Here is a 24,318-nt window from a genome sequence, read left to right as displayed (position 1 = left end):
AGAACAGAGCTGGTGGTCTCTAAAATTGAGGTTAAATCATTCGGGATTTGGGATTATTCTGTTGTGTCTTTTTTTCAGAACTGTGCCTACAAGCTTTCTTTTATGTTACCTGCTGTTTTATATTTTTTTAAAATGACTTAGAGCAATCTCTTCTTTAGTGTTGTAATAGCTCAACTTGATGCAATGAAAAGAGAAGAAAATGCCTGTGTAGTTGAATAGCTTATGAACACTCACTTTTAGGTTCATCTATGCTCTTGGAAGTGTACTTCAGAGTCAGTTGGAACCAGAATAGGGAATGTGGACGCAAACAGTGTGTAGAGGTGGGGGTGCAAAAGAGCTTAGGGAATGCAGCTTCTGTCATGTTTTTTGTTAGCATTCTCCTTCAGGACCCCTTCCCCTCTTACAATTCCAACATTGCAACCGATGATCTGCCTCCCGCCCAGGCACCCTGCCCCCATCTCCACCCCAGCATTTTAGAGTTGGTCATGCTTTTGGAAGAAAGAAAATTGGGGTAACAATGTAAAAATTGAATGTTGTAAAATGCTGTGGTCATCCATCACAGAAGCACAGCTTCTCTTCAGAGCTGTTGAGAAAATGCATTAGGAGAAGTTCCTGCTGTTTTTTTAACATGAATAATCATTCTTAACAGTTCATGGATCAAAACAATGTGATTTTTACTTTCTCATACCCAGCTATGCTTGAATACATTTATTAGAGTAACTACTTTAATTTTGTACACAAGTCACAGCTTGGCTTTTGAAGTGGGGCTGTCAATATATTGATTACAAGTGTAAAATTTAAATAGCTTTCGAAAATAATAACTTTTGGATTTAAGCAATTATGTTTAGAGTTGGTCACTTGAGTTTTGAACTCGTATTTGGTGCAAGGTTCCTTTGAATTTAAGACCTGAAGAATTAAAAATACATAAGCAACAAAACATGCCTTGTTTCAGGTTATCTGATTGAAGACTTTATTTTTAAAAATAAGCTGTGACAATATAATTTGTTTTTAGGCACAATGTTACAATACACTTTGAAGGGTTAAGATTGAGCCTTAACTGCTGTCACTGTAAACCTTGACAGTTCATGCAAAATGAATTAGTGGAAAAGGAGCCAAAGCTGGATTGGAAACATAGCTCTATAGAAATCTCTTTGGTCTAGTGGGAGTCTGGACATTGAATGAATCAGCATTGGAGGGCAATTGCTGTTGGAAATGCCTCTTATTAAAATGAGAAAGGTAATTCAAGCCCTCTCTGTGCCGAATAAGGTCACAGTACAGTCACCATTAACCATTTATGGTTCTCATTTGGGACTCAAAAAGGAAATTCAAATAGAGATCCCTTTTAACAAAAATACATCTAACATTGCCCTGACAGCACAAATACTTTGAGGTTGCGGCAACTCATTTTGACTGTCACGACAGTTAATTAAAAAGGGTAATTTAACAGGCTTGCTTCACAGTTCTCGGGTTGTGAAACTGAGTTTCAAAATCGCTCGACATTGAGGATCTGCCAGGCACACGTGTAATTTTGTTAGCTTTCTGACATGTATCTGGGCACAAAAGTTACCTGACAGCAGCACAGCGCCATGTTCCTGGGGAGGGAAGAAAGGGAACTCAGATGGTACCTTTTTTACCTGCTTCAAGCAGATTTTGTGCTCCCTATTCATCGTGCGATAATTTAAAAGTTACAAAGTTGCCTGCTGTTCATTTATTAGTCCTAAGAGGACCACAAAACCAGACATTGCCTTTTATATTTTCTATATGCACCTGTGCACACTGTGCATATGCGTTTCGAACAGTTTAGCAATACACCACATTGCCCTCCTTATGGACCATCTGGACAACACCAGCATAGCTAACTCCTATTCACATGTGACATCCATCAATCAAATACATAAAGGTTTGCATCCTTACGTTGGAGGAAAGGTGGCTGGAAATAGCTGCTTCTGTGCTTGGGATGATCCTCTGTTGCATATTTCAGATCTTCTGGTCCTTTCATATTCAACGGGATTAGTCAGTCCTGGTGGGGGGGGGGGGGGGGGGGGGGGGGGGGGGGGGGGGGGTGAGGGAGGCAGTTAGCTCAGTTGGCTAGACGGCTAGGGTGGACGCCAACATTACAGGGCTCCATCTCTGTTGCAGCTGAGACACACTCGTGGCCTATCTCTGTGCCCTGCACATAGTAAAACAAAATCAAAATTGAATAAATGCCAAGGACCTGCCTTCAGGCAGAGAACTAGAGAAGAAGTCACTCCTATAAGCAAACCTCTGTATAAGTCTTTGTATTTGGTGCTTAACTCAGTATCATCTCAGCTGATAGAATTGAATAATCCAGGATGTTCCAATGTAACCTCCTTATCACACAAACTGGATACCACTTCTTGAGAATGTGCCCACAGGGGCACTCCCTGACCTTTCAGTAGGTGGCAGAACTGATAAACGCTCTGATAAGATGAGGTCAGTGCAAAATCTGAACAATGTTCCCGTTCTCAGGACACACATTACTGACCAGGATAACATTTCCAGATGTTTTGTACTACTTCTATAATATCTCCCATGACAGACTAAACAACACACCATGCAGTAACAACACATTCACTTTTTTTTAGTTTTTTCAGCCCTCGGCAATAAGAACCAATCAGTCATATCTCAATTTCTAGCCAAAGGCAAGATCGTAACCTTGTAACCTTTGACTGACTCTTGTTGCTTCTAAGCACTGGATGTGGGGTTTTCTTCTTTACCCTTCCAGCTGTCTGGTTGGTCAGTAGAGCTGTCAGTCAAGGCTATTATTCCCCCAGCCCCCCCTTCCTCCTCTTTCCCCCCCGCACCCCAAAAGCCCATTCCACTTTTGAAGAGCAGTTTCTCATTAGACGCAGACCTCTGCTGAAATTAATCAGGTCATCCCAACGTTAGGGTTAGATATTTGTTCGGAGTTTTGAGACAAGATAACAATGTTGCCTCCCTCCCCCAATCAAAGTTTTCCACATTAAGAATTGTAAAATGCATGTTTTGGCTTACCTGGTTTGATGACACAAATGGCCTGTTGGAACCTAGACTTTAACCTTTTATAGGCTGACAAATTCAAGCACTTCAATTTGGTAATTCCTAATTGCAAAATGTTCAAAAAAATCCTAAAATGCAATGCCCTCTTTGGAGCTGGTATCAATAACCGTTGGATTACTTTCATTGATATGTATGTGACTGTGGAACCATTGTGTTGTAACTTTTCACATTTATAATTTAGCTAATATTGGAATAGGTAAATAAATGTTGAACTCTTGTTTTGCAGCTGATAGTGTTGCCAACTCTCCAGGAATTGAAGGTCAATCTCCAGGATATTGTTCTATGCAAACCTGGAAAAAAAAATCATATAGGGACCTTTTAATAGATTGTTCTTTTTTGGCATTTCCTTTGATCATTTTTCTTTACCAAAAAAAAATTGAAAATGGGGGTGGGGGGGAGGCTGGTTGGCTGACAGTCAAGCATCATTCAGTTGGGCTTTCCCATTGGCTAAGGAATTACTTCATGACTGGTGGCAAAAGCATGGGGACAAGTCATGTGATGAAATCTCCAGGAATACATCTAATCACAGTTGGCAACCTTAGCAGCTACAGCATCAATTTTGCCATAACTTTATGGACAGTTGAGAAGCTTCTAGTTTTCATTTCCACATAACTATCTAGATGCTTAGAGGTGGAATATGATATTTGTGCAGCTGTGTCAAACTATATGAACAAATATTCACTGCATTAGAAGTGACTTTGGAGTCGATGTAAGATTTAGTGAACTTGTGTTTTTTTTTCATGTCTGATTTTATTTCGGCTGCATTGATCCAGATTGGCAATATGTTCTTTAAGTATCCAAGAACAAATGTCACAGATCCTGCTTTAAAAACAAATTTATTTAATAACCTGGAAATAAAACCAGCTGGCTGGGTTCTGTGCAGTTGGGCTACACAGTTCTACTCTGCATTTACTCAGGCTAGTGTGCTTGTTAAACTAAATTTGCTTATAGTAAATGTAATTGGTGCTTATTACAAAGATTTAGGCTGCCTATGTGCAAATGAAACTCCCAATTGTTGCTGTTTAAGGTACTTGAATTTGCTAATCTAATGTCTGACCAAGCAGTGATGTTTAAGCAACTTACCCATGAAACAGCAACTCTGGCCTCGAGTGTTCCATAAATCCATAGGAAGTGAGCTTTGTCTTAAGTATGTGTTTCCTTTAATGAAATATCCGTTGGCATCAAAGCTTGAAATCTGTGAGATCAAAGTGTTGGAACATTGTTTTGTTGGGAAACTGATCAGATAACCCAATGTTCAAACCTTGTGGTTTTAATTTCCCCAACATTGATGTACAGAACCACCCATTACATTGCGTTGATTTAAGTAACACATATGCAAATATAACTTAATGATACACTGCTGTCAGTGAAAATTCTTTTGAATTCAATCAATTTATCTCAGAGGAGATTGCCAGCAAAATTATAGCGTTGCAGAATGCAGCTGCGGCAAAATATGTATTGTATTACTTCTCAAATTCTGCCTTTTGTCTGATTTTTTTTTTCATGTGCCTTTCAAAGGACTCAGTTGGCTCTCAACGCGCACAGTAAAGCTCTTTATGTGGCACCAAGTTTGAGCTGCTGTGGAGATGTCTTTGAAGTTTGTTTCCATTCATTTGTTTGGCTGATTTGTTAAAACTAACAAACTTCTTTTCATGTTTTTATTTATAGGTTACTGCATGAATACTTGAATTACCAGAAATGGCACTATGGTAGAGAAGCAAAAACCTACTTAAGCCTCAGCTGATGATATTTCAGACATAAAGGGCTGGATTTTCATCCTCGAGGCAGGTAGCAGGAGTCAGGAAAGTTCCGGGCTCAGCCTGCCCACCTTGGGAGAAGGATGGGATTTTTATTGTTGGTGGGGGGCAGGTGCAGGCTGCCGTTGGACCAGCTGACCTGAGAAAAAGCTTGGAGGTAGCCACAGGAGCTGCTGGGTGGGCTGTTTAAAAGGCCCGCCTTGGTGCTGTGGATCTTGGTCCCAGTTAAAATAAGAATAGAAAGGCCCTCCAACCCTCAAATTCTCACCCCCCCCCCTCCCCATGCCCCATCTGTATCACCTCGTGCTCCCCACCCACCCCCCATGTTTTCCCATGTCCCCCAGGCCAAGCTATGCCCCTCCAAACAATTCATATGCCCCCTCATGGCCTCCATGCCAATCTGTGGTACTTTCATCTTCACCCACTGTACACTGTATAGAAGTCATGAACATTGACAGTAAAATGTGTAAAAAAAAGTCATTCAATGATAAATTCCCAATTTGTTTAAAAGAAACTGCTTTAAGCTACAGCCAAATAAAAGTGTCAATCATCCAGACCCTTTAAAGTATCAATAACAGACACCAGCACTTGAAACCTCTTAACATGTGTAAATAAGCACCATGAGATTGACACCGTATAACAGAGAGCTACAGCTGTCAATCAAGCAATGTTTTCTCTGGGGCTCATCTTTTTCAAAAGGTTAATAGATTTCTGGGCTCTCAGCCAAGCCTCGTTATGTATTCTTGACTGAGAACCCAGGCATCCAATGGAGTACTGAAACACCCAAACCCAGAGAGAACTTGCTTGATTGACAGCTCTGGCTCTCTGATCTCTTCTGTCAAATTCACAATATTTATTTACACAAAATAAAGAGGTTTCAAGTGCTTGCAGTTTCAGCTTTTGATACTTTAAATGTTCTTGATGATTGACGCTTATTGGGCTGTAGTAAAAAGGACCTTTTTTTAATTAAAAGAAAGTGGAAATATATCCAAGAATGACTTTTATTTTTTTTTCACACATCCTAATGTCACTATAGGGTTCATTGGTTCTAAACAATGTATAGTGAGTGAGCAAAGAAGTGCCATGGCTTGGCATAAGGGGCCATAGGGGATGCTTGGGTGGCATGAAGGGCTGTTGTTAATGTTTGGGGGTGTTGTCATAACTTGGCATGGTGGGGGCGGGGGGCATGAAGAGGACCTTTTCAACTTACTTTTCAGAAGGCCCCCTCATCTAACCTGTGGTTCTCGACACCCCTGAGGTGCTGTGAACCTGATCTTTTGAAAAGCTGGCCAGATTCCATGAAAATTGCAGAGGACTAGGACATGCCTATCCCTGCAATGGAACCGGCCAGGTCGCGAGTTTAGGGTGAGAGCTCATGACCCGGAACAGTCTGCACTCTTAAAAAACACTCCCAAAAATCAGAAATTCTGTGAATGGGGTTGGGAGTCCCAGAATTAATTCCCAGGTGCTATTTTTAAAGGACTCCCTAGTCATTCCAACTCAGTGCAAATACAGCCCTTAATTGTCAAGCTAAACACAGACTGTTATCTAGCTTCCTGGATTATCACACCTGGATTATCACACCAGTTAATGCTGTTTTTATTTCACATGTGAAAGAGGTAAAAATTTTGACTAACTGGTTCTTAAAAATGCAATGATCATCAGTAGGATTTTGATAGTTTGATTATTCTGTATTTGTCAAGTTTTCATGAAATCTCAGTGTGCATGGAAATGTATTAAAAGATTTAAAGTATAGGGGAAGTCCTGCCCTTGGATAATTACTAGCTGATTGGCAATTTTGGTTTTATAAATGGTAGCACAGAATATATTGGGGTAGATTTTAAACTTGCAACCTGGGTGTAAAACTGACATTATGAATCAGCTATCCATTATTTAAAAACAATACCCAATTTTCATCTATACGTACCCCATTGGTTCACAGTCAGCTGTGGATAATCCCTTCACAGAGCAATGATTATGATGCAATTGTTCACTATTGAGCACAAATTTATGCACTGCCTCCTGGACCATCCCTGGCACTGACGTTTAACTCAAACCCCACACCGAAGGGGAAAAAAATGGAACTGAAAGCAGAGTAAAATTCTTCCATTCACTTTAGCAAGTACATTTTTGGTTTGGAGTGCAGACCCATTTCTCCATTATGCCACTGTTTGTCTTGTGTCTTATATATAGATGATGTGCATGAACCAGTACCAGAGAAATGTGAGACACATTAAGAACTGTAAGCAATTTTGTACTGGCACAGTATTGTTCTGTGCTGGAGGCATCCCTTGAAAAAAGTGGGTGGGGAGTGGGTTCGGTGATTGGGTGTGGGTGATGCTGAGGGATTTGGTAGCAGTACATATCCAGTAAGAAAGAGGTCACAACCATTTCACAGAAAATAAACCTTTGTTTAAGGTACGCTAATGCTTACAAGGCTACCACCTGCTTGAGACAGCAGCAATACAATTCTTATTCATTCCATACTTGCGCACTTGCTCAGCATAGGTTTTTCCAGAACTTAGCAAGTACCATCATGATATTGCAGATAGACAGTACTCCTACTCCCACTTTGTATAAATTGCCAAAACTATGCTGCTGCAGAGCCTGTGAACAAGAGCAGGTCATTCAAACCCTTGAGCCAGCTCAGCCATTCATTTAGTTTGTGATTGATTCTTAACTCCATTTTATGCCCCCTAATAACAATGAGCTAAGAAAAAGGGATATATTGAGAAAAAAAAATGCAAGAAATATAAAAACTAATAGTAAAACTTCTACATGTATATAAAAGGGAAAAAAAGAGCAGCATCATGATCATTAGAGAAAAAGTACTAGGAAAGCTAATGGGACTAATGACAGGTACACCTTTTCAGGAAAGAGGTGAGACAAAAAGCAGGAAACTATAGGTCAGTTAGACTAACATCTGTCATTGGGAAAATGCTGGAATCTATATTAAGGAAGTGGTAGCAGGGCATTTAGAAAATCATAATGCAATCAGGCAGAGTCAACATGGTTTTGTGAAAGGGAAATAGTGTTTGCTGAATTTATTCTTTGAGGAAGTAAGAAACAGCATGGATAAAAGGGAACAAGTGGATGTAATGTATTTGGATTTCCAAAAGTCATTTGGTAATGTGCCACATAAAAGGTTACTGCACAACATAAGAGCTCAGAGTGCCGGGGGTCATATATCAATGTGGATAGAGGACTGACTATAGGAAACAGAGCCAGGGTAAACACATCATTTTCAGGCTGCCAACTGTAACTAGTGGAGTGCCACAGGGATCAGTGCTGGGGCATCAATTATTTACGATCCATATTAATGACATGGATAAAGGGACTGATTGTATTGTTTCCAAATTTACTGAGGATACAAAGATAGGTAGGGTAGCAAGTTGTGAGGAGGATACAAATGGACATAGGTTAAATAAGTAAGTGGGCAAAAATTAGGCAGATGGAGTATAATATGGGAAATTGTGAACTGTCCAATTTGGCAGGAAGAATAGAGAAGCAAAATATTATTTAAATGGAGAGAGATTGAAGAATTCTGCAGTACAGAGGGATTGGGTGTCCTTACACATGAATCACAAAAATTTAGCTTGCAGGTACAGCAAGTAATAGGCAAATGGTACAGTGGTCTTTGTTGCAAGGGGGATGGAGTATGAAAGTAGGGAAATCTTTCTCCAACTGTACAGGTGAGACCACATCAAGAGTACAGTGTACAGCTTTAGTCTCCTTACTTAAGGAGGGATATACTTGCTTTGGAAGCAGTTCAGAGAAGGTTCACAAGACTGATTCCTGTGTAGAAGTGTTTGTCTTATGAGAAAAGGTTGGGCTAATACTCATTGAAGTTTAGAAGAATGAGGTGATTTTATTGAAATGTAAGGTTCTGAATGGCCCAGCTCTAATTTTAAAATTATGTTCTAGACTCACTCCCAGAGGAAGTAGTTTCTCTCTGTTTACTGTATCATGCCCTTTAATTATCTTAAACACCTCAACTGCTTAATCCGTTATATTCGAGGGAATGCAAACTTAGTTTATGCAACAAATTATAGGATTTGTGGTTTCTGAAAAATGTAGATAATCCAGTTCTACATCGTTTGCACACCTTGGAAACATGCCTGAATATGTCCCAACTCTGGATACCGATGACAAAACCAAGGAAGATTTCTATGCCAAACTTGACAAAGGGGTTCTGAAGGAGAGACAGGCTTATTCTTTCCAGAGACTTCAGCACCAGAGTTGGCAGAGATTCCAGTCTCTAGAATGGAACTATTGGCAAGGAAGGAATTGGAAATGTCAACTCCAACAGAATTCTTCCCTTTACCAAATCCACAGAACTTGGACTTATCATCACAATACCCTGTTCCAAAAGAACACATCCAAAATTACATAGCAACACCCACGGTCCAAGCACCAGCACTTGATTGATTTATTTGGTGAGTAACTCACCTCCTAAGGTCCCAAAGCCTGTCCATTTATGGCCCAAGTGCTCAAGGGCCTTCATCTCTGTAAATCGTGACTCTGGAAGATTCCGCTGAAGTATAGATATCCTCCAAAATTCTATACCATTCTTTACCTGTTTCATGATGAGATGCGAGTGGTGATGCTTAACAACTGATCAATTACAGACCCTTTTGAGGCTAAGACAGGAGCCAAACAAGATTGTGTCATTGCTCCAGCTCCCTTCTCGATCTTCCTGGCTGCCATTCTCTGCCTGACAAGTGTCATGACAATGAAGGAAAAACATCGAATTGTATCCAGAAATATTGGACTTTAAAAAATAAGACCAGAGTTTTTAAAAAATGCACACAAGCCACTGACTGTAATGCTGCAGGGTGACTCCCTAAGTGATAATGGAACCCCACCCTGTTGCCAGATAAGGTACTTCTAAAGGCACCCTGAAACTAATTGCTCCCTCTGGTAAAGACAATGGGACATAATGGGAGATAAGCATCAACTCATCAAGAAACCCTATGAGCAATGCCCAGGCAGATTTGTGAATTTGCTCCCCACTTGGAATGTACATGGAAGGGGTTAAAAGTGAGCTGGAAAGCTGGCCGGTGTCTGTTGGTGGGTGGCCTGAGAGAGAGAGAGAGAGAGAGGGTGGGTGGCCTGAGAGAGAGAGAGAGGGCAAGTGCTTGAAGTTTGACTCAGAAGTAACAGCCACATGCAGTACCGCTGCAAATCGCCATTTTGCAGATATCCCGATCTCTATCCCTCTCTACTCAATTCATTTCCACTGGAACCTCGAATCCGACTATTCATCTACCAGAGTCAACTCTACTCAAACCTCAAATCACAATGGCCACAATGCTCAAACACCTACTCCCCACGAGTCAAGAACTGTTCCGTATACATTCACTTACTCTTCCCTTTAATTCAAGAAATTCTGATCAAATTGGCTCCTTCGAAACCAGAATGATTGGGTCTGGGAAAAAGGTATCCGTGAAAGGGATCGCTTTTAGTTTAAATCTTGTTGCGACCAATGGAAGGGTTGATAAAGGCTGAATAAAAAGAGGGAGCCAGTTCATCTCTCTCACCCGGGGCATAACAATTTGGGGGTGTCCTGGCCAGATGGTGACAAATTGAAGGGTCTCGCCTGGAGCAGCAACTGTGGGAAACCTGACCTGGGGGTGGGTCGTAACACTGGAGTCAAGCTCCCTGCTGGAGTACAGCTTATTTATTGAATGGACATTAAATTAAGACCACCCCAACCTCAGTCATTGAGCTCCAATACACTGATGATGCTGCAGCAAGTGCTGTGTTGGAAATGGATCTCTGGAGAATAGTCGACTTATTTACTGAGGCAAAAGAGAAGCTGAGACTTACACTCATTATTCAGAAGACCAAAGTCCTCCATCAGCAAGCTCCAAATGCACACACCCCAGTCCCATTGATCAGGATTCATGATGACTGCCTGGAAAATGTGGAACACTTCCAGTGCCATGGAAGTTATCTTTCACAGAAGGCTGACAATCAAGGCAGAAACGGGGTGGGGCGGGGGGGGGGGTGTGGTTTGCAGCCAAAGCACTTCAATGACGTGCTGAAACCAACAAAAAGAAACGCTACATTGACATCAACTCCTGGGAGACCATCGCCTTGGACCAAACCAGATGGCTATGGGAAGGATCCAGCATTTTGACACCCAACAAGGACAAAATGAAGAGGAAAAGCGAGAGCGGTGAAGAGAAAATGCCATGACCTGAACTGATAGTACACAGCTAGATAACCCTCATTACAAGAAATTCCCTACATGCCATAAAGTCTGCTGATCCTGAAACTGCCTCATCAGTCATCTTCGGACTCAGGTAGACGATCATCCTCGCTAGCAAAGAGGGATAGACAATAATAATATATTTCCGAATAGATTTACCATGGAATTTAGCCAATCTGGATTGAACTTCTCCAGATCCTGAAAGCCATAATCCTACTAATAGTACCCAATCTTTTTTATTGTCAATGCCTGGTTGTTATCCATCCACCCTGCCTCTATTCGCAGAAATATATTTAATGGAAACTCTGTTTTCCTCTTCAAATCATCAGTGGGATTAATATCTTTAATTATAAAAGCAGATGAGTTGAATTCCGTGATACCCAAAAGTGTTGGAAACACATTCGTTGTTTGACCTGTATGAACTAAGTACTTCTAATGGAGTTAGCTGTTTTATGGGCTGCCCTGCAGATTGCTGCTGTGGTGAAAGTTCAACAGTTGCCACGGCAACCACCAGTTTGAAAGTGTTTCAAATTGAGATTTTATTTTAGTAACCTTAGATATAATTGGTGTTCTGTTAAAGTTGCTGAAGTATTTTAGTCCTATCAGATTGTGGGTGTTTATGTAACATTCTGTTTTACGAATAAATTCTAGCTGTGCTTAAGAAAAACACATGAAAATTGCTATTTTGCCCTGGGCAGAAAATATGTTTCTGTAAGACTTGTATGATCTTATTGATGATTATAACTAATATAATTTTCCTAGTCACGAATTTCAGTTGCAGTCAAAGCCTGCAGTGATGCACATTACCACCTCCAAAACTTGGTTTATTTATTTTGTAATACAAGATGCATGAGATACAATACAATGCATCTTATTTTGTTGAGATTATAACCATTAATCTCGGGCACATACAGTTTTAATATGCTACGCTGTCACTTGATGAGAGATTTCTAATCATTTCCACTTGCATGCATGTATGTACGTATGTAAAGAATCAGGACTGCTAATTTTCATTTAACCAGGGAAGCATTCCCACTTCTAACCATTTCAAATAGTCAAATCCACTTTCAGTGATTCTGATGGAGGTACAGTAAGAGATTGATAGTTAAATCGACTCAGAGAGTGCAACCATATGATGGATTGTGCTGCCAATTGCAAGCAATTACATTGTAAAATCCTTGTCATTTTAAAAAAAAAAAGGATTTTTTTTTCAAGGGAATAAGGACACGATTCTGCTTGGTACTTTCCAATTTATTGCAATCATTCCTCCCTTGCTTCAGCTGGGAGTTGGCCTGAATGGTTTTATCTTCTTTGTGAGGGCAGTCCTGCTCATTCCTCTACAACAGGACCATTGCTTTATTATTTCGACCTTCAGTCTCTTCAGATTACTGTCGCCTTGATGTACTTCACCAGAAGTTACATTAAAATGAAATATTTCAATCCTTTGCTAATGAAAACATCAACCACTGGAATTAATTATTTAGAGCTACACACTGTCAGCCATGTGTATGATTGATAAAAACAATGCAAACGTATTTCCTATTGTTGTTCAGTGTATGGCTTCTAAAGTATCAGTTGTTGGTTATGTTTTATTTGGTAATGTTATATTCTACCTATTACTGTAATACATAACACTCTACATGTCTAATCCCCAGAGCACTGAATTCCCTTTACAACTATTGAATTCCACACAGTTCCTCCCAGTAAGGAATGAAATGTTTGAATGTGCCTTTTTGCAGAAATGCTGAATATTACCTTCTGAATGATAGAAAATTCCTTTTAATAGAGTTATCTTTGAAAATGCTCCCACTGTCTTGAGTGATTCAGTTTCTCTGTCAAACTGTGCCTTTGAAGACTTTTGTGTTATTCTTTGAAATGGAAAATGCCCAAGTCTATAAGCCAATGCAGGCGAAGACTTGCATCAATATACTGTGCTGCATTTTGTATGGAATAATAATAAGCAACATATATCATGCCAATGTTTATATTTGGTTTCTATCCTGGTGTGACAGGACATTAGCTATTCTTGTGTTACCATTCATCTATACCAGCATTGTGTTTTAATTTACAATAATGTATAAAATGTTTTCATTGGACAAGATATTATGTTTGATACAATGGATGTGTGTCCAGCTAGGCCTGTGATGTAGGTGGAAAAATGTTTTGTATCCTGCAAAATCCTATTTTCAATCACCATTTTTAATAACACAGCTAGTTCCAGAAATGTCTCCTTTGTTGACTTCTCCGTATGGAGAGTGCTGTGCTATCAGAATATGTTCTTGGAAGTATTCCGGTAGTCCTTCAGACCTGTCTTTTGACAGATTTGAAATGGTTTGAGGATGAGTAGAGATGTTCAGAATTCAAAGGATTGCTTTTTGTTTCCTGTTGACACTTCTTGTAAGTCTTTTTGTTCTTTACAAAGAAGGGAAGTGTCCTCCTTATAGAGAAATGAAAGACATATGGATGTGCCCTAAGTGGCTGCAGTGTGAAAGTATGAGCCGCACAATGAGTGAACCTAAGTTTGAACTGCAGTAACAATTAACTTTTAGCGGAAATGTCTCCTGGAGGGAAAATTTCATCAGTCTTGGCAGAACCCTCTCTGTACAAGAGAGTGGTAGTATTCAGGGGAATGGTGCTTCAAATGTTTCTGCACCACTTAGAAAGTTGTGAAGCTGTTGAATAGGTGATAATGCAGCACAGTGCTTTAATCCCTTAACTAGAAGATGTGGGCCAGTTATAATTAGGGGATCATTAATATATGCATCTAGATTTCCTCCAGAGAAGACCCATTAACATTATCGGGGGTAGCAGAAGGGGAGAATATGGAAATGTGGCGCTTGTTTAGTAATTACCTTTTTATAATAGGATTGTGGAAAAAATGACCTTACTGACTTAGCAGTTCTTAAAATGTCACACAACCTCATTTTGAACGGTAAGGTGGAAGGAAGGAAATACCATATACTGTTAACAGCTCAGTGGCAAACTGGCAATGGCATTGACTGGGAAAGAAGTAACAGGAGTTACAGAAGGGAATGAATCACTGAAGTGTAGTCGGCACAATTTGCAGGAGTTAATATGGAAGGCAAAATTGGAAACAGAAAGGGAAGAATTCTTTTTAGGATGTGTTCGTTTTGCAGCCTACCACTTTTTAAATATCATGCTGTGCACCGTCATATCCTCTGACATTATTATAACCTGTTGCTTGCTGTTGGTATAAAATAAACATCCTTCTCACAGCCAGATGACACATTGCTGAACCAGATTGTTTGCATAGTTCTCATTTATTAAAAGTCATGGCAGCAGTGCAGTCATCAAGAGCATTCTTTGTTCCAAAAGCTCAGTGTAATGATATGAGTGGGTGTAGAAACAGATGTAGTAGCCAAGTGTCGAGCAGTGGTGGCCACTTGCTTACTTTTCCACACCAGCAGGGTGATGGTTCTTTAGCATATGTCTGCCTCTTCTTTAGCTGTACAGTGTGAAATTTCCTATTGTAGAGGAAGGACACTGGTGCTATTGAGTCTGGCCAGCCTCAGCTGTTGGATTTATCTAGAGTTTCAATAGCTGTGCTAAGAGAGTAGGCTGCAGTTGTTCTTTATTTGGACAGGTGGAAGCATCACTCTTCACAGATTCAGCTAGACATGAAAAATTCTTTGACGAATTAATTATTTTGTGTGTCTCCCTGTTAGGTTTCCATAATTAAGAATGCTACTGAACTTTAGAAGTGCAACTTAATATAAATATTGCAATGTAATCCTTCAAGCAATGAGCAAATATATAAAAACTGTTTCTCAAATACTCTGAAGATGCTCTGCTGATACATATAGAAAACAGCCCAAATCCTAGCCCTTCCTCTCTTCTTCACCCTCCCACCCCCCACCTACTTTTATCGTTAGACTGCACTCTAAATTATTTTTACCTCTTTAGAAGTGACTCCTATAGGTCAGCAACATAATATTCCACTTTATATACATTTTATATGTAGCTTATAATTTTGTGACAATGCCTGATGATTAACCTTCGCTATTTACAGCTTTTATATTGACAGTTTGGTTATGCTTCGTGTTGGATAACGTCAAACTAAATGACTTGGTGTGAGTGTCTGAAGCTGAATGTTATAAAGTAGTAGAAAAGGTCAAAAGCCACCAAATGTTTTAATATGCATTGCGCCTGTTTTCTAAATAAGTAACCTCCTTGTTTTGATATGATCGGCTTAACCAAAAGGGTTCTTAAAACTGCAGTCCTCCTCCTCGTCTGAATTATCTTGCTGCTTATCCTCTTTAAGCCCTGATTTAAGAAGCGTTTTTGCAGGCTAGATCCACTTTCAGCTTTAGGTTCCAGCATTGTTCAAAAAATTCCTTCCACGATATTTTTCTTTGGGATTCTACTGTTGAGCTCCTCGAAAATCTTAATTTAAAAACCTGAATATCTGCTGTCTGAATAAGAAAAACTCTAATGGGAAATAATGAGAGCTCTGTTCATGCATTTTAAAAAATGACAAGTGTATGTGCATATGAAATATAAATGCCTGCACATCTCGGTGCTGAATATTTTTCAGTCAAGATCCCTGATCAGCTTGTTTAGGATGAATCATTTTGTATCTGGTTCACCAAATAGGCAAAAGAAAGAGCCCTCAAATAATCCTATTCATGCCAAAACAACTTCTTTCATTGAATAATAATTTGTGCAAACAGAAAAGGCCAAGGCTTTTAAGTTGCTTTTTTTGAAGTTTCTTTCAAAATTGTGTAGATGCCTTGGGTAATGTTCAAGTTACTAAACCATAACACTATCACTGGTAAATATCACTAATGATCACCAATGTCTAAATGAAAATCCACCTAGGCTTTCTGGTCAATTGCCATCAATTAATAAAGCAAATTAAAAGTGTATCCTTCTCATGTTTAGGATGTGACTCCAGATGCCAGTCGATTAATGTTTAAAATAAATGGGTTAGTGCCTTTGAAACAAAGGAGTTTACTGGGAAGATGCTGAGAGGCTGCTCTCTCTGGTTGGGAATCTAGAACTAGGGGTCTTGGCATCAGGATAAGGGTTTGACCATTTAGGCTGGGATAAGGAGAAATTTCTTCACTCAGGGAGCTGTGAATTTTTGGATTCTTCTACTCCAGAGGGTTGTGGATGCTTAGTGAGTATATTTAAGAATGAGGTCAAAGAATTCTTGGACACCAAGGGGTATAGGGAGAGAGTGGAAAGTGGAATTGATACGCATGAATAGCCATGACCTTGTCGAATGGTGAAGCAGGCTTAAGGTGTCATATGGCCTACTCTTGCTCCAATTCTTATGCTCTAATAAGTTGGCTACTAGCATATCACAACAGAGTTTCAAACTAATATACTCTATTTATGCCTCACCCTGATGTTTTGTATTTTGGTTTTCTTTTTTAGCTCTCAAGGGTGCCAGTCGAATCATGTGAACAGTACGAGACATGCAGCAAGTGTCTAAGTTCTGGAGACCCTCACTGCGGTTGGTGTGTGCTTCACAACATGTAGGTATCAAACAGTTGTTCATTGGTGCATTTATTTATTAACCATGGAAACCTGCTTTTCTTGGTTTAAAGCTTTTTTCCCTGACCATGTTCCTTTATCTCCCCCCTCCAACCCACTGAAGATCATGGCTCATATTCAAGTCCATCAGCGTCAGCCCTCTAACAATGCTTGAGCTGATATTTATCTATGCACTTGGACTGAGTGGTGGCTGGTTACAAAAACATGAGGCAGTCAGTGTTGAGCACAATTTTCCAGCAAGGATCACAAGAAATTGGACAAGAACGTTGGTTGTTTTTTGTTTTCTCTGGACCACCACTGACGAGACCAATTGTGGCACATCTCCTCTTGCTACCCTTGCTGAGCACAGCTAACTTGAAACAGACCAGTTATCCCACCTGGAATATCTCTGGTCAATATGATTCCATGCCATGGGGGCATGGTTTGCTTTCATTAGAGATTAAATGCACAGATTGCGATTGAAGAAACTAGAACATTACGCTCTAGCAGCTCTGTGGCACATCACGTGCAGAAGTGACTTCTCTGTTCAGTGCTATTTTTACCCGGTTCTTCAACAATTAACTTCACCTGATTCCTTGTAACTATTTGAAAACTTCCTTTCTGGCTGGGAACAAATTACCTCCTTGGTGGCTTAGAATGGCAGGAGGAGAGGAAGTGGCAACCTGTAGAAGGTAAAGTTTAGTTAACCCTTTGTGTGATGATCTTAAGCGTTTCAGGCTTCGTTTATCTGCATCCCTGATGGATCTTGATTCCAGCAGTAAATGAACCTGAAACCAACTACATGTGTGACGCTTTTTGTCTGTCACTTTGCTAATCAGCTTTGTAAGTTAGCCTTTTGAGAGATACATAAAAGTGCAGGAAACAACAGCAATTTATATAGTGTGTTTTCCAAGGAATTTCACAGGAGCACAATCAGGCAAAACTTGACATCCAGACAAACAATGGGATACTTGGGTGACCAAAAGCTTAGTTAAGAAGGTAAGTAGGTTTTATGGAGGGTCTTTAAATAAGAAATAAAGGCTGAGACATATAGGGAGGAAGAAGTTTAAGGTCTTTTTAGCTAAAGCCCATTTGGCTGGGGCGAAGAGAGTGCAGGATTCAAAATGCCAGAGTTAGACAAATGCACAGTTCTTGGTGGGTTATCAGACTGAACGAGGCTACTGATATAGGGAGGGATGAGACTGTGGAGGAATTTGAACATGAGGATGTGAACTTTAAAATCAAGCGGTTAGTGGATCTGTAGGTAAAGGAAAATAGTGTCACTTTGCCTAACATTGTAAATAATGCCTTGCACTTTTCTTTGATAATGAGATTGGGAGGAAATGAAAAGCTGCAGATGATCTCACCATCATGGTGTGGGGCAGGCTTGATTGGTCAGCTGACCCTTTGGCCTGCCCTTCGATTTTATATATCCGTCCATATTGGAGAGTGTGCAACCATGTGAGCTGCTTCGTTGTGGAAAGAAGATGTGGTAAGAACAGGGAAGAAAAAGTAGAAAAATAAAATCTCAATTTAAAAGCGTAAAAAAAATTGCTTTGCGATGAGTGATATATCTTATATCGAAAATCTTTCTCAAAACTAAAACCCTTTAAGTGTTGAGCATGTCAGATTATTGCAAGATAGACTGGATACCTAAATTTATGCAGACATTTATAGCTGGACAGGATTGAGTAGCAGTGAATAGTTCTGCCCTGAGGGTCATTCCATAATAACCTGAAAAATTCTGCAACATTGCAAGTAAATAGCAATGGTGAAATGATGAATAAGGCATGCACCCAAGTTGGAGAATGAAAACATAATGGAAATCAAGCATTTTTGAAGTTAATCGAGTCAGCACACTTGAAGATTTTTGGGATTATATTTAATATTTTTCTAAAGGCATTTTCTCTTATGTGCTTATATATATGTTTTGGCCTTTTCATGAGTGAAGGGCTTTATGGAAATCGAATGTCTTTTTCCTCCTTTGATGATTTGTGAAACCATAATGCCACGTATTACATTCAATAATAAAACATAAAGCATAAACAATTGAACAGATGGAATTGTATTTTCTATTTCTGATGGACCCCAAAAATATAGGTTTTTATTTATTCATTGAAGGTGGTACGAAGATGCTGTTGTGCCATTCAAAAGATTGATAAATCAAACAATTGTTAAATTTAGGTCACTGAATTCCATGCTGCTAGCATATCAAATACAGAATCACACCTCAGAATTTAAGCATTTGTCATTCCGATTCATTTTTCACCCAGAGGATTGTTATCACCCATATTTTCCAAAGCATATGTCAAGACCATCTTATTTACCAATATGGACATGCAAACAGTTGGTCATAAAAGCATATTCCACTACACCAACAGATTTGTGCAGTTGCACTTTCTACAGGTAAGATGTCAGATCAAGTTTTGTGTGGTGTTCGGAAAAATATACTGGTGACATCTAGTGGCAGGATATTTATATAATATTAAACTGACTAAATTTCTACTAGCAGCGCTGATAACAGGTTCATATTTAAGTCGCCATGTTCAACTAATAGTCTGCACTAATGCAGCCATGTAAAATCCTTTATAAACTACTTGCTAACTCATGTACATATCCAACTTGACTTCATGAACTTTGAAGGAATATTAAATCCGCTGTGATTTTAAAAAAAAATAAGCTTCACTTTGTGCCTCAAACTTTGTTCTTCCATGTCTTAAAAACCTTCTTGGATTGGACAGTATGCTTCACCATGATCAGGGGGAGCTTAAAGCTTTGGATTCAAAGGATGGAATTTGTTCAAAAGTGATATATGGAAGAAGTAGTTCCAACATTTGGTTTACGTTGGTCTCCAAGCACTGGCTTCAGAAAGCTGCTGGCAGAACTTGCAGAAGATGTCAGATTTGTAATAATAATAATCAGAATCCACTTCTTTTGTTTTTCCCTTACTCTGGTAATGTTAATTGGAATGATGAGACCAGTGAAAGTTGACCTTTTACCCTGCAGCATGGTAGATAAATCAGCTTGCTGTGTTAATTTTCTGGATTGCCATTCTTTGTTACTAAGTACCTTTTAAAGTCAAATTGAAAGCAATTTATATTTTTAAACCTCATGGGTGACCTGCACACTCTCAAAAAAAAAATTCCCTTTGGATAGACAAAGTCCCCTTGTGTGGAAATTAAATTTGATACCTCTTTCAGTAGAGCAAAACCACAGGCACGGGCAGATGTGTGAGCTTTGTTTGAATGAGCAATTTTTTTCTTGGCTGATCAGCTGTTGCAATAAAAGCTTGTGCTGCAACAAGGAATTTACTGCCCCAAGATAACTTGCCAGTAAGCCTTTGATACTGTTGTTTGGCTCTGGGCATGGATTTTTGTGCCATTCACTGCACCTTGAATCCCAGCATACGGAACAGCATTTGCCCAGACAGGAATTTCCATCTGCAGCGCACAACATTGAATCCAATTGCACAGCAGCTGGATCGGGAGCGAGCAACAGGAAACGTGTCAGAATGGGAGATCTGGGAAGGGGAGAAATCATAAGGGAAGCATCTCTATAGTGAAGAGGGAAGGAAGTGGCTCTTTGCAGGAGCTGGGGTGAGGGGGAGTGAGCTGGCGGGGGGAAGCAGCCATTAAGGTAACTTTGGGGAAGTGATGATCAGCTTAGTTTGTTGAATAATTTCCAGCTGGCACCACAGCAACATTACCCATCTAGTGGAAAATCCCGCTTATATTTCTTGATCACAGAAGGAAGCATTGCCTGAAGGAGAGCTGATTTAAAAAGAAAACTAAGCACATAACAGGTAGAGTGGAGTGTCAGACTGCTTTAGGGCTTAAAGATATGGTAACCTAGTTGATGGCCATAAATGTCTTAACCAGCCAAAGCAAACAGTTCAATTGATTGATCGCTAACCTTAGAAGGTGGTTCAGATACAGAGTGTGTACCTGTTTTTAATTTTTTTTCATAATGGATTTTAAATGCACACACTATAATCTTAGGTAGGGAAACTAGGTTCAAAAGATGAAGCCCTCATTAATAATTTCTTGAAATGAAAATAAAAATTCCACACTCAATTTAGTAAGCAGGAATACATCAGAAGTCATTTTCTAAAGAATCCTAGTTATGTGACTAACATGATGCACTTGTCAGTTAATATAATACAATTCATGAATACTGTGGTATTATAATGTCTTCTTGCGACAATATAATTGCTTACCTCTGCAAAAGAAATATTCCCTCAGTACAAAGCATTCTGCTCTGCAGGGTCATTACAGCGTGAAGGATTACTGCAGCAGAGTAGAGTTCTGACAAGTTGGAAAATTTGACATATGGCTTTATTACTGGCGTCCGTTGGTCCTTTCAATTCTGAATGGTTTGGAGTTCTCGATCAGTGAGGAGGAGCTGTAGGAGTGAGCCCTAATGTAAAATATTCGCATAAAATATACTTAATCAAGTCACTCTCATTTGAAAAATGACTGATTGAAATGTGGAAATCACCCTTGTCATTGTCAATGCAAAGTAGTTTCACACGTACATGGACATAGACACAGGAGGGAACTCTGGAATCGGGACCGGACCTGAATCCTAAATGAAGCGAATCTTGACACTGCAAGACTATTTGCAGCAGGTCATCTCCCACCATTTGGACCTCACAATGAGTTCAGTGTAATGCCAGCCTAGTGCAAACTCATCTTGCAAGGTGCCCTTGTGTTCAGTTGAAACTTCATGGGCAACTTTTATATGTAAACTGAAAACAGAAAATTCTAAGAAAAAACACAAAATCAGTTGGTAGCCACAAAGGAAAAATACAATTGATGTTTCAATGAAGGGTTAAAGCTGCCATGTTGAACTGACATTTCTCTTTACAGGTGTTGATGGACCTGCTGAGTATTTTCAGTGTCTTTTTTAACTTGTGCGACTTGAACCTAGGTTGGACTCTTTAATGTGATGAAGTAATCCTTCTCCCCATTTCTTCTTAACATTAACAAAGAGAAGCCCAAGACGGAGAGCTCTGTGAATGCTTCCAATCACGGGGGTGTGCAACGCTCATTTTGTTGCTGATTGTAATGCAAGGCAGTGCAAGTTGCAGCCATCATTGCAATTCAGGCTGGCCAACTATTTATCTCTTCATACTATTGTGAGACCAGCATCAGTACCATAGTGCCTACCTGAGTGGGATTTATTATGGAACAGAAGTCTTTAAAATTGGTAATTAAAAAAAAAGACAATAGGTTGTGTTCAAATTTTTTTAGAGGGATGAAGCGGCCTTTAATTCTGCAAATCAGAACTATGAAAAATAAATAACTTTTGGGATTATCTTCACTGTGGTTTAGGAATATATTCACTTCATTCTGCAGCCCTCAGATGATGTCCATAGCCATTAGGAAGGCATTAATCTTCTCTTGAGTGTGTTCATTCTAACTTCTGGTTATTTGTCATGGCTATGGAAGCTCTTCTACAAGGTTCATAAGGATTTCATCTGAAATCGCGTCATCTGGGAAGAGAGGCAACGTCCACATCATGGTTCTTTGATGGGAGCATACTTGTTATGATCCCAGCTGAAACTCGACAAGTCAGATACCAGAGTGAAGCCTGGCTTGATCTGTCCTAACTTTTTTTTAAAGAAATGGTGGAGGTGAGTTACTGAACAAATTCACAGGAGTCTGCTGATGAGCTTTTAACACACACACAACATTTTTTTTAAATGAACCATATTTCACAAGACGGGTTGAAAAGACCTGAATTCAAACAAAGGAAATTAATTCAAATATTTACTATTCCTTCAATCCAGCTGTATCTTTATAAACACTTACAAATTTGGAAATATAATACAATTTACTATATCTCTCTTATAGTCTAAAATTCAGGATAAGTATACAGTACATGTGAACCAACTGGCAACTTGTGGTCAAACACTCCACACTCCAAAGTAAATGACAGTTGTGACCAAAGCAGATTCTATGGATTTCTTAATGAACCACCTAGATGCTTGTTACAACGTGACCCAGTGGGTCTCACTGAAACTCTGCCTTTCTTATGAGGGTTTCCAATCCCCACACTTGAAGAACTCGCCTGGGAATTCTCTCCCACATGTCACTCTCACTTGGACATCTTCAAGTAGGATTTGCTTCCAAGGTTTCAACCTCGCCTTCTGAGATTCTTTTCACCTGGATCATTACGTACACTCAAGCTTCACCTTCCAAGTACAATTTCAGATTTTAGCAGTGCCAAACAAAACACCACTGTTCTATAAGGGTACCTTTACCCTTAGAGCTCGCAGCACAAAGTCACTATCCTTCAGCTGCCCTCTCGAACCATCAGGGCTTCTCTCGACCCCACTTTGCTTCAAGCCTGCTCCCTACAGCTTTATTTAATTTGGAACCTATTGCTCTGCTCTTTTTTCTCAACCTTATTTAACAGGACCTGTTTCTGACCTCTACTCTTGTCCTTTACCTGGGACCATCTTCTGGAACTTGTTTCTTCCCTACTCCCTTGTTTGGTCCTGTTTGTTTGGGACCTCCTCCCTCTCCTCCTCCCTATGGTCCTGCTCCCTCGGACACCTTTTCTCCAATGGTGCTTCTGCAGATCACCCGACCAGCAGTTTCGTGCTGTTTCACTTTTCTTCTTTATTTTCTGCACATGTGCACAGGGCTGGTCCCCAGACTAAGGACGATGAAATCAACAAACTGTGCATGTGCAGCCATTTTCAGGCCAGTGCATGCCCACTCGGAACTGCAGTTTCCGAATTCCGAACTCCAGATTTAAACTTAAGATAAGTTTTTTTTGTTTTTTTTTATTGTTTCATCACAATGCCATAGTGAGCCACATATTGCAATTGTCATTGGGTCCCTTCTGGTGCAGTTGGGCAACTTATGCTGCAGACAATTTTCTATCTGCAAAATGGAGTAAATTTTACAATTTCACTCACACAGCAGAAGTCAGGATTCACTTTGTGAACTAAAGAAGCTAGCAGCCTCTCTCCCACTCAATCAAGCAACTAAACTTGCTGGTGTAGTATTCTTGGCCTATCTCAGAGCATATACCTCCAGCAACGACCATGACAGCAACTGTATCCAACACTGACACCCTTAACATAATCTAAAGTCCCAAAGCACCTCACAAGATTGTTATAAAGCAGCATTGGATACCGAGCCATATGGGTAACTGGCAAAATGCTTGGTCAAAGGTTTAAAGGAGGTCCTAAAGGAAGAAAGTGAGGTAGAGGGACAGAGAGGTTTAGGGAGTGAATTCCAGAGCTTCAGGCCTAGGCAGTTGAAGGCATGGCCATCAATGATAGAGCTGTTAAAATTGGGGCTGCTCAGGAGGCCGCATTAGATAAACATTTATATCTTTGAGGATTGTGGGGCTGGAGGAGAATACAGAGATATGGAGGGGGTAGGCCCTGTAGAGATTTGAAAACAAGGATGAGAATTTTAAAATCGAGATGTTGTTTAGTTGGGTGCCAGTGTAGGTCAGCGAACAGTGGGGAGTGGTAGGTGAACAGGACAGTGCAAGTAAAGAGATGGGCAGCAGAGTTTTGGATGACTCAAATTTACAGAGGATATAATGTGGGCAGTCAGCCAGGAGCATTTTGGAATCATCAAGTTTAGAGGCTTAAAGACATGAATGAAGGTTCCAACAGCAGATGAGCTGAGGCAGGAGCAGTGTTACAGAGGGGGAAATAGGCGATCTTAGTGATGTAGCAGATATGTGGTTGATGGGTCATCTTGGGATCTAATCAGATGCCAAGTTTGCAAGCAGTCTCGCTTAGTGTCAGTTACCAGGGAG

At 39.9% G+C, this 24,318-nt stretch overlaps 1 protein-coding gene across 3 annotated transcripts in view; it reads left to right on the top strand.

Annotated features, from left to right (window-relative positions):
* The window catches only part of LOC121282617 (plexin-A2-like), a 470,357-nt gene that overhangs the window by 263,919 nt on the left and 182,120 nt on the right, over positions 1–24,318 (top strand). For all 3 annotated transcript variants that reach the window (XM_041196398.1, XM_041196397.1, XM_041196399.1), the window contains one exon: positions 16,432–16,532. In XM_041196398.1, coding sequence (XP_041052332.1) covers positions 16,432–16,532 — 101 coding nt within the window. The remainder of the gene's footprint in view (positions 1–16,431; positions 16,533–24,318) is intronic.

Source organism: Carcharodon carcharias, chromosome 9 (assembly GCF_017639515.1).
Source record: "Carcharodon carcharias isolate sCarCar2 chromosome 9, sCarCar2.pri, whole genome shotgun sequence".
NCBI lineage: Eukaryota > Metazoa > Chordata > Chondrichthyes > Lamniformes > Lamnidae > Carcharodon > Carcharodon carcharias.
Note: the sequence above shows the minus strand (reverse complement) of the source record. Positions and strands in the feature narration are given on the sequence as shown.